The 17,000-nt window shown below is 51.8% G+C and overlaps 1 protein-coding gene across 1 annotated transcript; it reads left to right on the top strand.

The window, feature by feature from the left end:
- The first annotated feature begins 395 nt into the window (after window positions 1–395).
- On the top strand, window positions 396–16,149 carry nek1 (NIMA-related kinase 1). Its single transcript, XM_084676197.1, has 35 exons — window positions 396–532; window positions 1,031–1,206; window positions 1,287–1,383; window positions 1,840–1,937; window positions 2,206–2,289; window positions 2,577–2,644; window positions 2,822–2,908; window positions 3,743–3,797; window positions 4,145–4,345; window positions 4,478–4,550; window positions 4,678–4,833; window positions 5,066–5,130; window positions 5,415–5,474; window positions 5,563–5,610; window positions 5,697–5,777; window positions 6,266–6,459; window positions 6,598–6,720; window positions 7,114–7,216; window positions 7,504–7,581; window positions 8,505–8,588; window positions 8,788–8,865; window positions 9,009–9,104; window positions 9,351–9,698; window positions 9,775–10,147; window positions 10,292–10,420; window positions 10,572–11,018; window positions 11,205–11,408; window positions 11,540–11,645; window positions 11,738–11,814; window positions 12,292–12,506; window positions 13,294–13,454; window positions 14,016–14,350; window positions 14,491–14,624; window positions 14,725–14,857; window positions 15,269–16,149. Exons 2-35 carry the CDS (start codon window positions 1,090–1,092, stop codon window positions 15,280–15,282), a joined length of 4,722 nt encoding a protein of 1,573 aa, XP_084532323.1. The 5' UTR covers window positions 396–532; window positions 1,031–1,089; the 3' UTR covers window positions 15,283–16,149.
- Window positions 16,150–17,000: the final 851 nt, after the last annotated feature.

Genomic DNA, 17,000 nt, shown 5'->3' with positions numbered 1-17,000 from the left:
ACAAACTAGTTCCCATAGTTAGCTAATAAAGGTTTGTTTCTCTCAAAGAAACCTGTATCTTTAGTTTTTTATGTCCCTGGCAAGACTCGAATATTACAAATTACTAGTGAACAAAAGCAAATGTCATATTTATTATTATTCACAGGATCTTTCTGGATGTGCAATGGTTGCACTCTGGGGGCCATTCAAAGCATTGTGTGGTTAGTTATGGAAACACACCGACAAAACGGATCCAAGTCTGTTTTCTATAATTAAATAGTATCATTATATTACAAAGCCCAGTCAGCTCTCCTTTCTCCACTCGTAACTACTGCAAGCGTGTGGTTGCTAGGGTAAATTTTCACTGCAACAAACCTAAAGGGGCGGGAGATGCATTGATTGGCATTCGTGTGAACGTCTAAGAGAGCGACTGTAAGACATTTGACCAATTGAACGTAATCAATGCAGTATAGTTAGATTGAGAGCAAGAGGGGGATGTTGAGGTGGTCCGATTTGATGCATCAAAGCAGCAGCAAGTCTGAGAAGCCGTATGGTAAGTAAACGGATATCTTTTCAAGTAAAAAAAAAAGACATTTAGTAAGTTACCTGCTTCGAACGCACACGCAGACCTAGCCTTTACTCCGTTTAGGAAGTGTGCATATATTCTGGCGGTAACACCAAATCGCTAACTAGTAACTAGTGTTATCTTTTTGTCAGCATTAGCAGCCCATGGCAAACTGACAGCTGGCCCTATGGGCCCGCCTTAGCCATGTCATATGAATAAACTCAACACGTTAGAGCATCCGTATCGCTCAAAACCGTTATTGTTCCATTATACAATCAATTGCCAGAACAGTTCGCTTGGACTACTCTGTCAACAACGTGTTCGGAGTAGCGTGGGGACAAACTCGCAAGCCCAGTCAGTGAACATTATTTTGCATGACACTAGCCTATGATTGACCGCCGCCACTATCCATGTCTAACTGTAGAAGCTGTGTAAAGTCGCTCACATTAGTTGACCACTTTCTTATTTTGTCTGTCTCTATTTCAGGATTTCAATACAATGTACCCTCTGTAGCTCGAGCATGAGGATGCTGACGTCAGATAAACATGGAAAAGTATGAAAAGGTGAAGAAGATTGGGGAGGGGTCCTTTGGAAAGGCCATCCTCGTCCAATCCAAGGAAAATGGACGACAGTTTGTCATCAAGGAGATTAACATCTCTCGGGTAGGCAAAAGAGAAAGCCACAGTTTGCTCAATTGTTTTAATCAGTACTTTGCTAAAGACAAGGTCTCCCTCTCTTTCAGATGTCCAATAAGGAAAGACAGGAATCGCGGAAAGAGGTGGAGGTCCTTGCAAACATGAGCCACCCTAACATCGTCCAGTACAAAGAGTCATTCGAAGGTAAACACGCTCCCTCTAAACCAGCTGGCACACAGACACACAACCTGGGTCCCTCCAACACTAGGAAGTAGACCTCACAGAAAGGAAAACAAGCAAACTCTTCAAATATATTCTTTCGTCATTTCCCCTACACCAGCGGGGAGACGAAGGGTGTATTTTTTACTGGTTGTTGCTAATGCCGAAGCCGTACTGCGAGACCTGAACTCCACCGGGTCTATTAATATGCGAGGGAGGATGACGTCCTGCTATGCTATCTCTAATAACCATCCTGCTGTGGCTGTGTAACGTCAGCCTGGTTAAGACACACAGGAATGACAGGGCTTATCTCTCCTCAGCGACTGAATCATTATATCTAATAACCCAGACTTGTTTTGCTTACTGCGTGTGCCTGTGTGTGTCTGTGTGTGTATGGCACATGTGTGTGTCTGTTTGGTGTGTGTGTTCTGCCTCTTCCAGAGGGAGGATGTCTGTATATTGTGATGGACTACTGTGAGGGTGGGGACCTGTTCAAGAAGATCAACTCCCAGAAAGGATCGTTGTTCCCCGAGGAGCAGGTGCATCTCAGGACCCACTGATGAAATAGATTCACGTGTTTCTTCGTCATTTCATACTCGCGTGCTCTTTCTCTCTCTGTCTCTCCCTGTCTTTCTCTGTGTCTGTCTGTCTGTCTCTGTCTGTCTGTCTCTCTATCTCTCTCTCTCTCTCTCTCTCTCTCTCTCTCTCTCTCTCTCTCTCTCACTCTCTCTCAAGGGTGGTAATGGTTGAGTGTCAACAGGCTCTCTAGTCTGTTTCAGCTGAACCTCCTTTGTCTCTCTGTCTTAGATTCTCGATTGGTTCGTTCAGATCTGTCTGGCTCTGAAGCACGTTCACAACCGCAAGATCCTCCACAGGGACATCAAATCACAGGTAGGAACGAACACAGCCCAAGCAGGAAAACAGTATACTTGAAAATACTAATTAAAAACAAAAAATCATTATGTTTTAAATCAGAGCTCAATACATTTTAATTTTACTTTAAGGATATCCTTTTGCTTGGGAAGGCTCTCTATCCATGTACTTTACATAAAACTGTTGCCAACTCTGCACTTCTGATGCTTGATTTTCTGTTTGGAAGTAGCTTTGGATTAAAGAGCTGACTTAGTGGTATTCACAGTCAGAACACTAACACTGTCTTGTCAAAATCCATGTCCTAGAACATATTTCTGACCAAAGATGGAACAGTCCAGTTGGGAGACTTTGGGATTGCCCGGGTGCTCAATAGGTAAGTGCCACTGTCTTCTAGGTTAAATAACATTTATATGACATACTGTATGTACAGAACATCGGGTATGCTAGTGTTCTGGGAACAGGGCTGGAGACCCCTGGGAGGAAAGTGTTGGAGCCGACCTCCACCATGATGCTCAAGTCTGACCTCTCTTTCTTTCTTTCTCTCTTTCAGCACTGCGGAGCTAGCCAGGACATGCATTGGGACGCCCTACTACCTTTCACCTGAGATCTGTGAAAACAAGCCCTACAATAATAAGAGGTAGCCTACCTCGCGTCTGTCACAGCCTGGGGTCACGATCCTCTGGGGCCATAGGTGGTGTCACCAACACATCGACAAGGGGCAGATTTCATTGGACGCAGGGGTTCCATGTCGTTGACCAACTTTATTAACCCATACACACACACAGGTGCAAAAGGCGTCTCTACTCAGCACTTAAGTCACACCCACATGCATATGTATATACCTGCACATGAAAACACACACACAGACATAGTGTCACAGCACATTTACAAGGGGCGGAATTTGCTGAAATCAAACCGTGGGGATTCACAAGCTCTTATACATGCACACGCACACCCACACACACATGCTGAGTCACTGAGGTGCGTGGTTGTGAGTGTGTGTGGTCCAGGGATGATGTCACGGTGTCATGTGTCCGCTTTATAGAGTCCCTCGGCTCGTGTACATCCACAACAGGAAGCAGCTCTTATTGATTTCCTCGCGGCCCTATTTAAATATGCCTGTAATCGAATCAACCCCAGTGACGGCAGTCTGTAATGAGCTAGAGGCTGCAGCTCCACACTGGAGCGCCTCCTGTTCTGCTCCCAGCACTGTGGAGCCCTTGGGGTGTTTCTGGAGTGTTTGGTGTGTTTCTCGTATATTTTTTTGTGTGTTTCCGTCCCGTTTTCCTCCCTTTCCGACTTTGGAGGCCCCATCTGGCTGCATGCAGCGAGCACAAAATAACACGCGGTGAACAAGGGAAGTTTGTACCCCAAAGGAACTTACCCCTCTCTGTGTCGTTCTCCCCCTCCCTCTCTCTCCCCCCCTTCCCCTCCCTCTCTCTCCCCCTGTTCCCCTCCCTCTCTCCTCTAGTGATATTTGGGCCCTGGGGTGTGTCCTGTATGAAATGTGCACCCTTAAGCATGCAGTAAGTATCAAGTGTGAGTGTGTTGGAGGCGGGGTTTGGGGTGGGGTTGGTTAGTTAGTGGGGGTGACCTAATCTGACCTCTCATATATAATGCATGCATGTCCAGCCCATCCCTGTGAGCAGCTTTTCATAAACAGATTATTTCCTGTGGAGCATTTGGCATATTAATATCATGTCTACATAGATGATGTCTACATAGATCATTTTCGACAATATCTGGTCTTTATGTTTATTAAATCGACAATATCTGTCTAATCTCCACAATATTTGAATCACCTCCACAATATCTACTCTATACCAACATGACGCTTCAGTCGTTCTCATTGTTTTCCATCTCATCTTCTCAGTTCGAGGCCGGCAACATGAAGAACCTGGTCCTGAAGATCATCCGTGGGTCTTACCCCCCAGTGTCGACACACTACTCCCAGGACCTGCGCTCCCTCCTGGGCCTGCTGTTCAGACGCAACCCCCGGGAGCGGCCTTCAGTCAGCAGCGTGTTGGACAAGCCCTTCCTCTCTCACCGGATACATCGGTTCCTCACACCGCAGGTGGGACGCATTGCCACCCCAAATGGAAACACTCACCCCTTCCATCCGCCTCCTCCTCTGTTCTCCTCCTCCTGTGAGTTATGGCGTCGTCATCGCTCTCTCACTCTCTCTCTCCCCCCCCCCCCCTTTCAGGTTCTTGCTCAGGAATTCAGCCATGCCTTCCGACTCAAGCAGCCAGGAGTATGTGCTGCGCAGGTGGCACCAGGTGAACACCCTCAGCACCTCAGAAATGCACCACAAATTCTGTAGAAACACCCTTTCAGAAACGCTCCAGAAACACCCTAGACACCTCACACTCTGAGACTCAAGAGCATGGTTGTGTTTCGCCCCAGCAAAACGGTCCGCCCCTGCCGCCACGCCCCTAGCCCCGGCCCAGAAGATCACCAAACCAGCTGCCAAATACGGAGTGCCTTTGATCGTCAGGAAAACCTCAGAACCAGCCAAGAAACCTGCCGACAAGAAGCCAGCGGCGAAACACAAACCGGTTAGTGTTGGGGGGGCCCTGGAGGTCGTGGAGCTGACCTCTGTCAGCAGGATCCCCCCCCCCCCCTCCAGCTGAAGGGTCACCATGGTTACCTACCTCCTGATTCCTGCTCGTTTTGTCTTGAGCCTCACTCACTGTTTGTTTGTGTCGATGTCTTTCATCTGACAGGTGTTGGTATTGTGTGTGTGTGTGTGTGTGTTTGCATCCTCTGAACCACAATGTCATATGTTGGCCAGGCCCTCCCCCAGCAGTCAACCAGAGAAGAGTGAGTCAAGTGGAGGAAGAGAGGAGAAAATATGAGGTACAACTGAGGGCTGTCTCCTCTTCCTCCTCCCCTCACCTGCTTTAACTACCAGATCTGTCCCCTTTCCTCCTCCTATTAACCATAAACAAGTTCCCTCCTCCCCCTACTGCTCTCATTACTTCAGAGAGCCTCGCTCCTCCTCCTCCTCCTCCTCCCTAAAGAGCGCTCTCCTCCTCCTCCTCCTCCTCCTACAGAGGTGCTGCTCCTCCCTCCTCCCTGTAGATGTGCTTCACCTCATGACTAACCGAGCTCTCTCTGTCCCCGCCCCCTCTACCCCGCAGGAAGGCGCGAGGAAGAAGAGGATGGAGCTGATAGAGAGGGAGAGGAAGCACAGGGAGCAGGTGAGCGTCCTTAATGTGTCCCCCTCCAGCCTCCCCCTCCAGCCTCCCCCCTCCGGCCTCACGTCATGTTCCTGTGTGTTCCCCTCAGATGTTCCTGTTGAGAGCAGGACAGATGAAGAGGCTGGAGAGGGAGAAGGTGAGTGACCGCGCGATGTCCGATAGACACACTCCTGTAGAGGCCCTAGCGATCGGTGACCTCTGAACTGTGACTTCTGCCTCCAGGTGAACAGGATCAACCGGGCGAGAGAGCAGGGCTGGAGGCACGTCCTCACCTCCAGCGGGGGCAGCAGTCCCGAGAGGAAGGTGAGACCTCATCTTCATCGTCCTCATCATCATCCTTTATATTTAAAATGATTAAAATAAAATTGAAAAAACATTTAAAACGTATTAAAGGTTATTTTATTTAATGATATGTAAGGGATAATGTATAGAACGCCGGTCATTATCTGGAAAATACGCCCCGAATGGGCGAACAGCACCCCGACGCGAAGCGGAGGGGTGTAGCTTTGTTCTGAACGGGCTTATTTTCCTGATTATCCCGCTTATTACACGGCTACTTGCCGAAAAAATTACACAGGGTCTTTCTACAAGTTACTTGGACCATTCGTAGTGTTGATCAGCAGAGAAATAGTTTGCCAAAGACGTTGAACTTTTTAGACGTTGAACATTCCTTACGCTTCAAGTGAATGCGGCATTCTACAGCATTAAGAACAGCCATTTAATAAATATATGTATATTATTATATATATTTTTCTTTTTTTTCTATTTCTCTCCATTACTAACCCTCACAGCAGAGTTTTGGAGGTGGTGGTGGGGTGGGGGCGGGTCCAGACCCGGCCCCTGGTCCTTCTCCCAGCCCAGCCCCAGGCCCTGGCAGAGGCCTGTATGAGCAGTACCACTCAGCCTTGGACCTTCTATGCAAACCCCAGCCCAGAGAGGGCGCCAGAGAGCCAGGGCCTGCCATGGGGGACCATATTCCCATCAGGTGAGGGTTCCCCTCGGCTCCACGCCCCAGCTGTGAACACTGTGGCTGCACGACTGTCGGTGTGAATGGCTGAGAGGCTGTCTGTGTTTCTGATTGCCTTGCTCCTGACTATGACGTGTGTGTGTGTATGTGTGTCAGGGGTGTGCCCGCTGCGGCCGGTCCGGTCCTGCCCAGCAGTGTTGCCCGTGCACCGGACCGCGTGGCGGTGAGGAGAGAGCTGAGGAGGCTGGAGCACGTGACCAAACACGCCCACAACAGCAGGTAACACCAGCGCTACCTGATAACCCCTACACCATCACTACCTCCTAATGACCCCACCTTTTTTTATGTAATTTATGATTATATATTATATTTTTTTTATTTGCAATTTCAACAATGTCAAATACATTTGAGTTTACAAGAAACACAGAGTACATAAAAAAAAAAACTTTACATTAAGACTAAACATATTTCAATATAAATGAAATTAACCTAAATTAACGCCAGGGGACATAAACGTTTATATAAATATATTTAAATTAGTACAGATTGTTACTGTTTTAATTGCCTTTTGTTTAAGGGAATTCCTTATAAAAAAATACATATATAATGACCCCACCTCAGCAGGTAGGGTTAGGGGTTAGTGATGTCATCAGCATGCGCCTTGTTCTGCAGGCAGCGCGGCCAGATGGCGGCGGGGAGGGCGTGTCAGGTGGAGGAGTTCCTGCAGAGGAAGAGGGAGGCCATGCTGAACAAGGTCCGCGCTGAGGGACAGCTGGTACGCACTCCTCCCCCCCTCCCTTTCCTCCTCCCATCCTCTTCTTCTTCAAACTCATCCTGGGAATGTGGTTATAGTTCAGTGGAAGAGCGTTGAACTGACTGATTTGGAAAAACAACGAGGCAGGAAGGAATATTCCGGGGGGGGGGGGGGGTGTAATTGGTCCAGGGGTCTATGGAGGAGCAGAGTCTAAGGAGAGGAGGTTGTGTGTGAGAGCAGGTTGTGTGTGTGTGAGAGACAGAGGGATAGGGTTGTGCGTGTCTAAAGTGTGGTTGACCGCTGAACAGGGAGCTCGGCAAAACCTGGCAGCCGTCTACGGAGGCCGGGGCAGCTCTGCCCCCTGCAGGAGGCCAAAGGAGGAGGAGGTAGGGCCTCACCTCTCCAGACTCCCCAAGCCTCACCCGTCCAGCCTGCTCCCTCCAGACTCCCCCCCCCCTCACCCGCCCAGTCTCACCCACGCCTCACCCCTCCAGTCTCACCCCTCCAGTCTCACCCCTCCAGTCTCCCTCATCCAGCCTCCCCCATGCCTCACCCCACCAGCCCCACTTGTCCGTCCCGCTTCTTCCAGTCTCCCCCATGATTTGCCCCCCCCCCCAGACTCCCCCCTCAAGTCTCCATCCTTGAGCCTCACCCCTCCAGCCTCCTCCATGCCTCTCCACCAGCCTCACCCCTCCAGCCTCCCCCACCATCTCTCTGACATCATCCGGAGTTTGGCTGCTTCTTTGTTGGTGTCTGCATGGCACTACCTCCAGACGCGCCCTCAACAGCGCTCTCCATTGGACACGGCCTATACTGCATGCTGTGTGTGTGTGTGTGTTGTTGGCTAGCAGATGTGTCAGGCCTGATATATTCATTTGTTTGGATCCATTTAAGCTCTTTTATTTGGTGATCTGTGTATGAAATGTTTGTGCTCCATTTATATTGCCTGTCTGACTGTTGACTGTTTGGCTGTCTGACTGGTCTGTTTGACATGCATGCTGTCATGCAGAGGAAAGGTGAACAGGATATCAGCTGGTCTCATGTCTAAACTGCTGACGTGGCTTGGTTGTAAATGCTGATGCCTAAAGCTCAAAGCTGTGTGTTATAACACTTAATATGGGAACACTACATTTTGTGAATGTTGCTGTGACACCATTGTGGTCTTCATACATTTGTTTGAATTTGCGAACGTGTATCTGTCCTATGTTGCATGTGTGTGTGAGTCCCACTGTAATGTGTGTTTGTGTGTGTCCCAGCATCGTGTGTGTGTGTGTGTGTATAACGTGTGTGTGTGTGTGTGTTGTTCCAGGAGTATCTGGCCAGGCTGAGGCAGATCCGGCTGCAGAACTTCAACGAGCGTCAGCAGCTGAAGGCCCGTCTCAGAGGACAGAAGGTACCCAACCCTCACCTGGTACACCCCTACCTGGTTATACCCCTACCTGGTTATACACCTACCTGGTTATACACCACACCTGGTAGACATGGTGAAGATGATGGTTTTGATCAGGTCCCCTAACCAAGACATGGTGGTGATGCTTCTGGTCGTTTCCATTAACACCCTCCCTCTCTCTCTTTCTCTCTCTCTCTCTCAGTACGACAGTGATGGTTCTGACAGCCAGGAGTCCAGTGAGGAGGTGGAATTGAGGAGGAAGAAGATTGAGGCTCTGAAGGTGTGTGTGTGTGCTTACGTGTCTGTAGTGTGTGTGTGTGTGTGTGTGTCTGTTGACCAGTGAAGAGGAAGATCTTTAAAGACACAACCAGTAGATCTGTAATTAACTCTGTGTGTGTGCGTGCGTGCGTGCGTGTGGGGCAGGCCCAGGCCAATGCCCGGGCTAGCATACTGAAGGAGCAGCTTGAGAAGAAGAGGAGAGAAGCTTACGAGAGAGAGAAGAGGGCTTGGGAGGACCATGTAAGCTCACATTCCTCCTCCCTCTCTCTCCCTCCCTCTCTTCCACCCCCTCTTCCTCCCTCTCTCCCCCTGCCCCCAATTCACTTCCTTTCTCCACCCCCCGCCCCCCGCTATCTGTCTCTCCCCCTTTCTCCTTCCTCCACCCCCCTCTCCTACCCCAGTACCTCCTCTCTCTCCCCCCCTCTTCCCCACCACATTTCCCCCCTGCTCCACTAGCCTCTGACCCTCCTCTGTGTTTTGTGTTAGCTTGCAGCTCGAGGCTTCAAGGTTGCCATGGTAGCGAATGGTGTGGTAGCTGCTGTAGCCCCTCCCCCTCCTCAACCAGGCCCCGCCCCTCCTCAGGAAGTTGCAGCTAAAGCCCCACCCGCATCCAAACCCTCTGCTCCAGTCATCTCCATGACGGCCGCGCTGAAGGACGTTGGGGCAGTCAGTACACCTGGCCAATCATGTTTCTCCTCACATGAGTATTTAATATTGTGTTTATGTGTCATGTTTAAGTGCTTGTGTGTGCGTGTGTGTCTCATCTTGCATCCGGGCACATCTTCTCTCCTGAAGGAGGAGTCTAGTAAGGCAGAGGGAGCTGCAGTCATACTGGTGAGTGATGCTGGTCTGTCTCCCTGGTCTGGTCAGTCTGCTGGTCAGTCTGCTCACTCTGGTTTTGGTGTTCCAGAGTGAGAAGAAGGAGATTCTTCGCAGACTGAACCACAACCTGATGATCCAAAGTCCAGAAGAGAGCCCTGACATAAAGAGCCAGGGTCTGGAACAAAACCAGAACCAGGACACCCACAGCCCAGCACAGAACCAGGACCAGAGAACCCCAAACCTGGAGGAGAACCAGGAGAAGGAGAAGAAGAATAAAGAAGAGGAGCAACGCGGCTCGGCTCCACCCTCTGATGGAAAACGCCCCGCCCCCCTGCAGAATCGACCAATCGGCGAGGGGCATCCGTCATCCGCTGGAGACAGGAAGCGGTGGGAGGCTGGAGGTCCTCCGGTCCTCTCTGTGGCCCAACAGACCCTGGAGGAAACGGGCACTAGGACAGCAGGTGAGCTGGGCTCTCTCACGCAATCTTTCATTCATTTAGCAGACGCTTTTAGACAAACGGTGCATATGGACAGTACAGTAGAAACAACATACAGAAAAATGTGCTGCTGCTAAGCGCTGTGCTTCTGCCCCATCTCCCCCCCAGGCCCCCAGACTCTGTCCCCAGAAGAGAGGCCATGTTCTGGGGGAGATCGGAAGCGGTGGGAGGCCAGAGGTCCTCCGGTCCTCTCTGTGGCCCAGCAGACTCTGGAGGAGACCTGCTTCAGGACGGCTGGTCAGTCACACGCTCTTCATAACTGGGTGCAACACATGTTGACCTGAGAGGTCTTCTGTCTAAAGTGGTGTGTGGTTTGTGCGTGCATGTGGGTACATGTATGTATGTATGTATGTATGTATGTATGTATGTATGTGTGTGTGTGTCTCAGAGCACACTACTGGTGAGGTGATCTGCATGGAGGTTCTGCAGGAAGAGGAAGTCCCCAGGAAGGCGTGGGGGCGGAGCCCCGATTCTCGGGTGCTGAAGGTTCTTCAGGAGGCGGAGCTTCAGCCACTCACTCAGCTGCTGGAGAATGTCAGCGTCTGCAGGGATGCACTTGCTGTCTGCAAAGATCCACTTCCTGTCTGCAGGGATCCACTTCCTGTCTGCATGGATCCACTTCCTTTCTGCAAGGATTCCGTTGCTGTCGGCAGGGATCTACTTCCTGTCTGTAGGGATCCACTTGCTGTGTGCAAAGATCCACTTCCTGTCTGCAGGGATCCACTTCCTGTCTGCAAGGATTCTGTTGCTGTCTGCAGGGATCTACTTCCTGTCTGTAGGGATCCACTTGCTGTCTGCAAAGATCCACTTGCTGTCTGCGGGGATCCACTTCCTGGTGAGTCACTACTCAACCACCTATCAGCATCCACCTAGCATATAGCAAGCCTATCAGCTCACAGGTTGGGCGTTCACGATGAATACTGTTAGAACGATGCACTTCTGGATCCTTGTTTGTTTGTCACTTTGGATAAAAGTGTCTGCGAAATTAACCAAATGTAAAATGAATCTGACCGGTTTCCAGACGGCCAAAAGCAGAGGGTGGAGATGGATGTTGTAGGAGGAGCCACGGCAGCGACACCCACAGAGCTGACCCCTCCTGTTGTGGGTCAGAGGGCAGAGGTCAGGGGTCAGGCAGTAGGAGTGACCTCTGGGGACAGGCTGGGGCAGAAGGAGAGCCCGGCTCTCATACAGGAGATGCTGCCAACACCGTCTCCAGGTGTGGAAGGTGAGAGGGGCTCGTGCTTATGGAGGTGGTGCTGGGTGGGGTGGGGGGACAGGTGTGTCTGGGGTTTGGGGGAGGGCTTAAGCTCTTTATCAGGGCCAACAGCTAGTCAGACGCACTCTCTTCCCTCTTAGAACCAGCAGACCTGGAGGCCGTGGTCCTGGAGGACGGCCCCAGGCGGGCCTCACATACCCCTGCTGGAGTAGTGCTGGCGTGGGAGCACGAGGCCACCAAGCCTGGGTGGGTTGACTGGTCATTCCCTGAGTCAAAATCCTATTTTTGAATTCTTGGCCTGCAATATATCCTTGACTTTGCTGTGTTTCCCCTGTCAGGCCACCAGAGGGCAGTGTAACTCAAGCAGAGACTGAAGATGCTGCAGAGAAACCAGAGACTCAACCCGAACCCTCAGGTTAGATGAGAGGAATGGTCTTCTAGAGTCGTCTTTAGGTTTCCTCTTTGCTGTACTTGGAAGTTCACCACCAGTTTCTTGCCCTCCCTCCTCCAATTCTCATCTCTCCCTCCCTCCTTTCTTTATCCTTCACTCCCACTCTCTCTCTCTATCCTTCTCTCCCACTCTCTCCCTCCTCCAACTCTCCTCCCTCCTCTCCTTCCTTCTCTCTCTCCTCCCTCCAACTCTCTTCTCCCTCCCTCCTCTCTATCCTTCTCTCCTCCCTACTCTCCCCCTCTCTCTCCTCCTCTCTCTATCCTTCTCTCTCACTCTCTCTGTCCCTCCTCCAATTCCCCTCCCCCCCCCTCTCTCACTCCTTTCTCCTCCCTCCTCCAACTCTCCTCTCCCTCCCTCCTCTCTATCCTTCTCTCTCTCTCTCTCCCTCCCTCCTCTCTCTCTGCTCTCTTTCCCTCCCTCTGTCTCTCCCTCCTCCCCCAGCTGTCTCAGTGTGCGAGGAGCCCCTCTTCAAGCTCCTCTCCCCGGCCCACCGTCGCACGGCCGCCCTGGCCGCCCTCTCGGCCCAGTCCTCCCTGGACGAGTCCTCCTCGTCCCTGGCCTCGCGCTCGCGCTCCGTGTCCCCGCTGCGCTCCAGGAACCACCAGGCCCTCATCATCGGACTCTCCACCGGCATGTTCGACGCCAACAACCCCAAGGTGACCGCACGACGGCGCAAAGGCAAAAGGTCGAGGGGACCGCAGTGGTTCCTCGGTGTCCAGGCTCTGGACGTCCTCTGCGTAGCACAGCCATCTCTGGAAGAGAGTGGGGGAGTTAATGGGTGGGGGGTGGAGGGGGTGGAGTGGAGTGGAGGGGGGAATGGAGGCATGGGGTATTTTTAGAATCTGCTTCAGGTTGTTTTATTAATGAAGAATCCTGGAAGGGAGCCATATCTGTTAATCACATGATCTGGAGCATGGGGATGATGGAGGGAACGTTGGATGGGCTTCGGGAGAGATGGATGGATGGATGGAGGGAGGGAGGTGAAGAGATGGAGAGAGGGGGAGGGAAAGAGAGAGAGAGAGGGATCATCTATCATCCTGCATGTTTCATAACACCCATCAGAGACAGGGAGGAGAGGAGTGCAGTCCTCTTACACGAGGTGAGCTGTGTGTGTGTGTGTGTTTTGTTTATGGCTCCCCCTGGACAGAGCGTTATTAATGCAATCTTTCCACATCCCTGATGTGGCACCATACCAGAGGCCACTCCACCGACCCTGACACACACACACACACACACACACTCAGACCCATAACCTCAGATGTGCTTGGCACTCAAGCACACTCCAACTCTGACAAGTATGAAACTACATCCTCACTGTGTGTGTGTGGGGGGGGTGTGTGGGGGGGGTGTTTGTTGTGTGTGGGTCACATTGGGGGTGTGCTTGAGTGTATGTGTAACTGTGTGTAACTGTGTGTGACCTTGGGTGTGTGTGTGTGTGTGTAGATGCTGAGGACCTGCTCCCTGCCAGACCTCAGCAGAGTGTTCAGCTGTGTGCAGGACCCGACAGGGCCCGGCGAGGAGGCGGCCCCCCTCCCCCCCCTGGAGATAGACGACCTGGACGAGGAGGGGGCGGTGAAGGACGAGGACAACTCAGAGACTGAGGAGTAAGACTCTCTCACACACACACACACACACAGTCACAGGCAAACACACATTCCTCTGTGTTTCTCTTGCTCTCTGTCTCTATTTATAGCTGAGCTACACTAAAGTGTTTGAGCTGAGAATATTCTGTGTGCCTTTTAGAGCAGACATGCTGGGTGTGGATGATAGGTGTGTGTGTGTGTGTGTGTGTGTGTGTGTGTGTGTGTGTGTGTGTGTGTGTGTGTGTGTGTGTGTGTGTGTGTGTGGATGACAGGTGTGTGTGTTGATGATGGGTATGTGTGTGGACGACAGGTGTTTGTGTGTGAGAATGGTGTGTGTGTGTACGACAGACGTGTGTGTGTGTGTGTGAGAGAGAGAGAGAGAGAGAGAGAGAGAGAGAGAGAGAGAGAGAGAGAGAGAGAGAGAGAGAGAGAGAGAGAGAGAGAGAGAGAGAGAGAGAGAGAGAGAGAGAGAGAGAGAGAGAGAGAGAGAGAGAGAGAGAGAGAGAGAGAGAGAGAGAGAGAGAGAGAGAGAGAGAGAGAGGTGTGCTTGTGGCTGACTCGGTGGGTGCCCTGTCCCCTCAGCGTGTACGAGGACGAGGACTTGCGTGAGCTGCGGGCCTCCATGGAGAGACTCCTGCAGGAGGAAGAGGAGGAGGAAGAGGAGGAGGAGGAGGAAGAGGAGGGAGACTTCAACGGAAACCCCCCCAGGGAGGAAGAGGAGAACGGGCCTGCTGCTGCAGGGGAGGAGGACGGCCTCACAGGCATGGTGGTGGACGACGAGGATGAAGAGGAGGAGGAGGAGGAGGAGGGGTCTAACCGGAGCCTGGGGGACGAAGATCCAGGAGAGACGCTCACAAACGGCTTGGGGGAGGATCCTCAGAGCAGCGAGAGCCAGCTCAACGAGGAGTGGCAGTCAGGTAGGTCGGGAGGTCAAAGGTCACCTCTTTCACCCCCCGCCCCCAGGTCACATGGTAGAAGCACGTGGTTAGACCAGGGAGTATGGAGAGGATCGTGGGAGGATCAGTGGCAGTATAGTGACGGGCGCCTGTCTCCGCAGACGGGAGCGGCGAGGAGGAGGAGGGCGAGGCGGAGGAGCAGGACAGCATCTTCAGCCGCCTGGAGGAGCTGCGCTTCAACCTGGAGCAGGAGATGGGCTTCGAGAACTTTATCGAGGCCTACAACAAGATCAAGGTAGGGAGCCTTCAGGCCCACAACAAAGTCCTGGGTGTTTTGGAACCCTGACCCTACAACAAGGTTGTGTGTGCGTGTGTTTGTGCGTGTATGTGTGAAGGCGTTTCACGAGGACGAGGATGAGAACATTGACATGGGCTCCAGCATGGTGCTAAGCATCCTGGGAACTGGGCACCAGCACTTGTACCCCAACATCCTGCACCTGGTAATGGCAGACGGAGCTTACCAGGAAGGTGAGGAGTCTCTCTGTCTCTCTCTCTGTCTCTCTCTCTCTCTGTCTCTCTCTCTCTCTGTCTCTCTCTCTCTGTCTCTCTCTCTCTCTGTCTCTCTCTCTGTCTCTCTCTGTCTCTCTCTCTCTCTGTCTCTCTCTCTCTCTGTCTCTCTCAGTGTCTGAACTCTGACCCCCGGGCTCTCTGTTTACTCATACTGTCTAATGAGTCATTTGGTTAAACATCTTTCTCTTTCTGTCTCTCTATCCCACTTATCTTGTCTCCCTCAATCGCTCTCTCCCACTTCCTGTCTTTAACTCCATCCGTCTCTCTCTCTCTCTTCCTATATCTCTCCCTATCTCTGTCCCTCTCACATTTCCTGCCTCTCCCTCCCCCCTCTCTCTCTCCCTGCCTCCCCTCTGTGCTGTCCTCTAGATAATGATGAATAGGCGTGTGTGTGACCGAGGCCTCGGCAGCAAAGGACAATCTGATGTCTTCCCATGATGCTCAGCGAGAGCCAGAGGACGGCCTCTGATTGGCCCCGGGGGGCGTCCATGCATGATGAACATTGTGTACGACTTCACTTCCTGCTTCCACATTCAACGTTCTGATATTTACTTTACCACTGGCATCCGTGTGACAGAGTCAAGTTGACCTTTCTAGTAACCAAAGTGACACTTATTGTTTTGTCAACTGTAGATGTCTGTGTTTGTATTTCAGAGTTTTTTTTTTTCCCTGTATTGTCAGGTGTGCTGATAGAAGCAAGCATGTTTGGCAGGTGAGGAGGAGCACAGTAGACCCACAAGTATTGTTGGTGAATCTTTAGTAGATCCACAGGGATCTGTCAGTAGATTCTTCGGATCCTCACAGATCCAGTTGGTTCTCATTCCGGACTGCAGTCACTACTGTACCTTCAGAAACCAGGTCAACCTCAGACACTATCTTACATTTCTGCTCAGACTCGTTCAGATTCCAATTGAAACCTTTTTTCTTACTCGTGTTTTGCATAAAGAAAGAGGTCAAAGGTTATATAAGGGCATTTTTTCCACTTTTCTTACCGGTTCAGCTAACACTAACAAACGCAGCGAAAGGCGAAGCCTTCTGGTGAGGTTATACTGTATGTTGCCATAGTAGCGGCCGTACTGGATTTCTGTCTGCTTATGTATGTGAGATCAGATTGTTGAGGATCGTAAAGAGGTATATAAAGAAGAAAGGCTCTAGATTTTAAAGCACTGTTACTATTTGATGATAAAGTATAAATACTCTATTGTACATCTTTATAATATTCAATAAATGCTTACATTTTTCACAAAAAATAGCAACAAAAATGTGTGTGTGTGAGATGACTGACTCAGCATGGCTGGGCCAGACTGGAGGAGTAACTGCAAGGTTGTATTTCAGTCTGCAGGGTTCAGAAGCATTCCTCTAACTGCTCTCCTCACAGGGCAGAAGGGTGTTTAGTGGCTGCTGGGTAATTGTAGCTTCTGCACCCCAGTCTCTTCCTATCCCTCTGTGGGGAAAAGAGGTCTGCTGGGGCAGGACTGGAGGGCTGGGGCAGGACTGGAGGGCTGGGGAGGCTGGGGCAGGACTGGAGGGCTGAGGGAGGCTGGGGCAGGACTGGAGGGCTGAGGGAGGCTGGGGCAGGACTGGAGGGCTGAGGGAGGCTGGGGCAGGACTGGAGGGCTGAGGGAGGCTGGGGCAGGATTGGAGGCTGGGGCAGGACTGGAGGGCTGAGGGAGGCTGGGGCAGGATTGGAGGGCTGAGGGAGGCTGTGGCAGGATTGGAGGCTGGGGCAGGACTGGAGGGCTGAGGGAGGCTGGGGCAGGACTGGAGGCTGGGACAGGACTGGAGGGCTGAGGGAGGCTGTGGCAGGACTGGAGGCTGGGGCAGGACTGGAGGCTGGGGCAGGACTGGAGGGCTGAGGGAGGCTGGGGCCGGAGTGGACGGCTGAGGGAGGCTGGGGCAGGACTGGGGGTCTGGGGCAGGACTGGGGGGGGCTGAGGGATGACTACAGGCTGGGGCAGGACTGGGGGCTGGGGAGGGATGGGGTAGGACTGAGGATGCATGAACCACTGGTCTGTGAGCACAGAAGACGCACACACCAGATGGTATGACTATGCTGTTGAGTGAGGAGTCAGGTGGCTGAGCAGTTAGGGAATCAGGCTAG

This window comes from Hypomesus nipponensis, chromosome 16 (assembly GCF_054491055.1).
Source record: "Hypomesus nipponensis isolate SF chromosome 16, ASM5449105v1, whole genome shotgun sequence".
In the NCBI taxonomy this organism is placed as follows: domain Eukaryota; kingdom Metazoa; phylum Chordata; class Actinopteri; order Osmeriformes; family Osmeridae; genus Hypomesus; species Hypomesus nipponensis.
The sequence above is the reverse complement of the archived record's forward strand: the minus strand, read 5'-3'. Positions and strand labels throughout refer to the sequence as shown.

What these genes read in the sequence shown, in the direction of transcription:
- nek1 (XM_084676197.1), top strand. Translation starts at nt 1,090, where the DNA reads ATGGAAAAGTATGAAAAGGTGAAGAAGATTGGGGAGGGGTCCTTTGGA. An exon ending in ATTGCCCGGGTGCTCAATAG is followed by an intron (nt 2,645 to 2,821) that starts GTAAGTGCCACT and finishes TCTCTCTTTCAG; the next exon opens with CACTGCGGAGCTAGCCAGGA. An exon ending in AGAGGAAGCACAGGGAGCAG is followed by an intron (nt 5,475 to 5,562) that starts GTGAGCGTCCTT and finishes TGTTCCCCTCAG; the next exon opens with ATGTTCCTGTTGAGAGCAGG.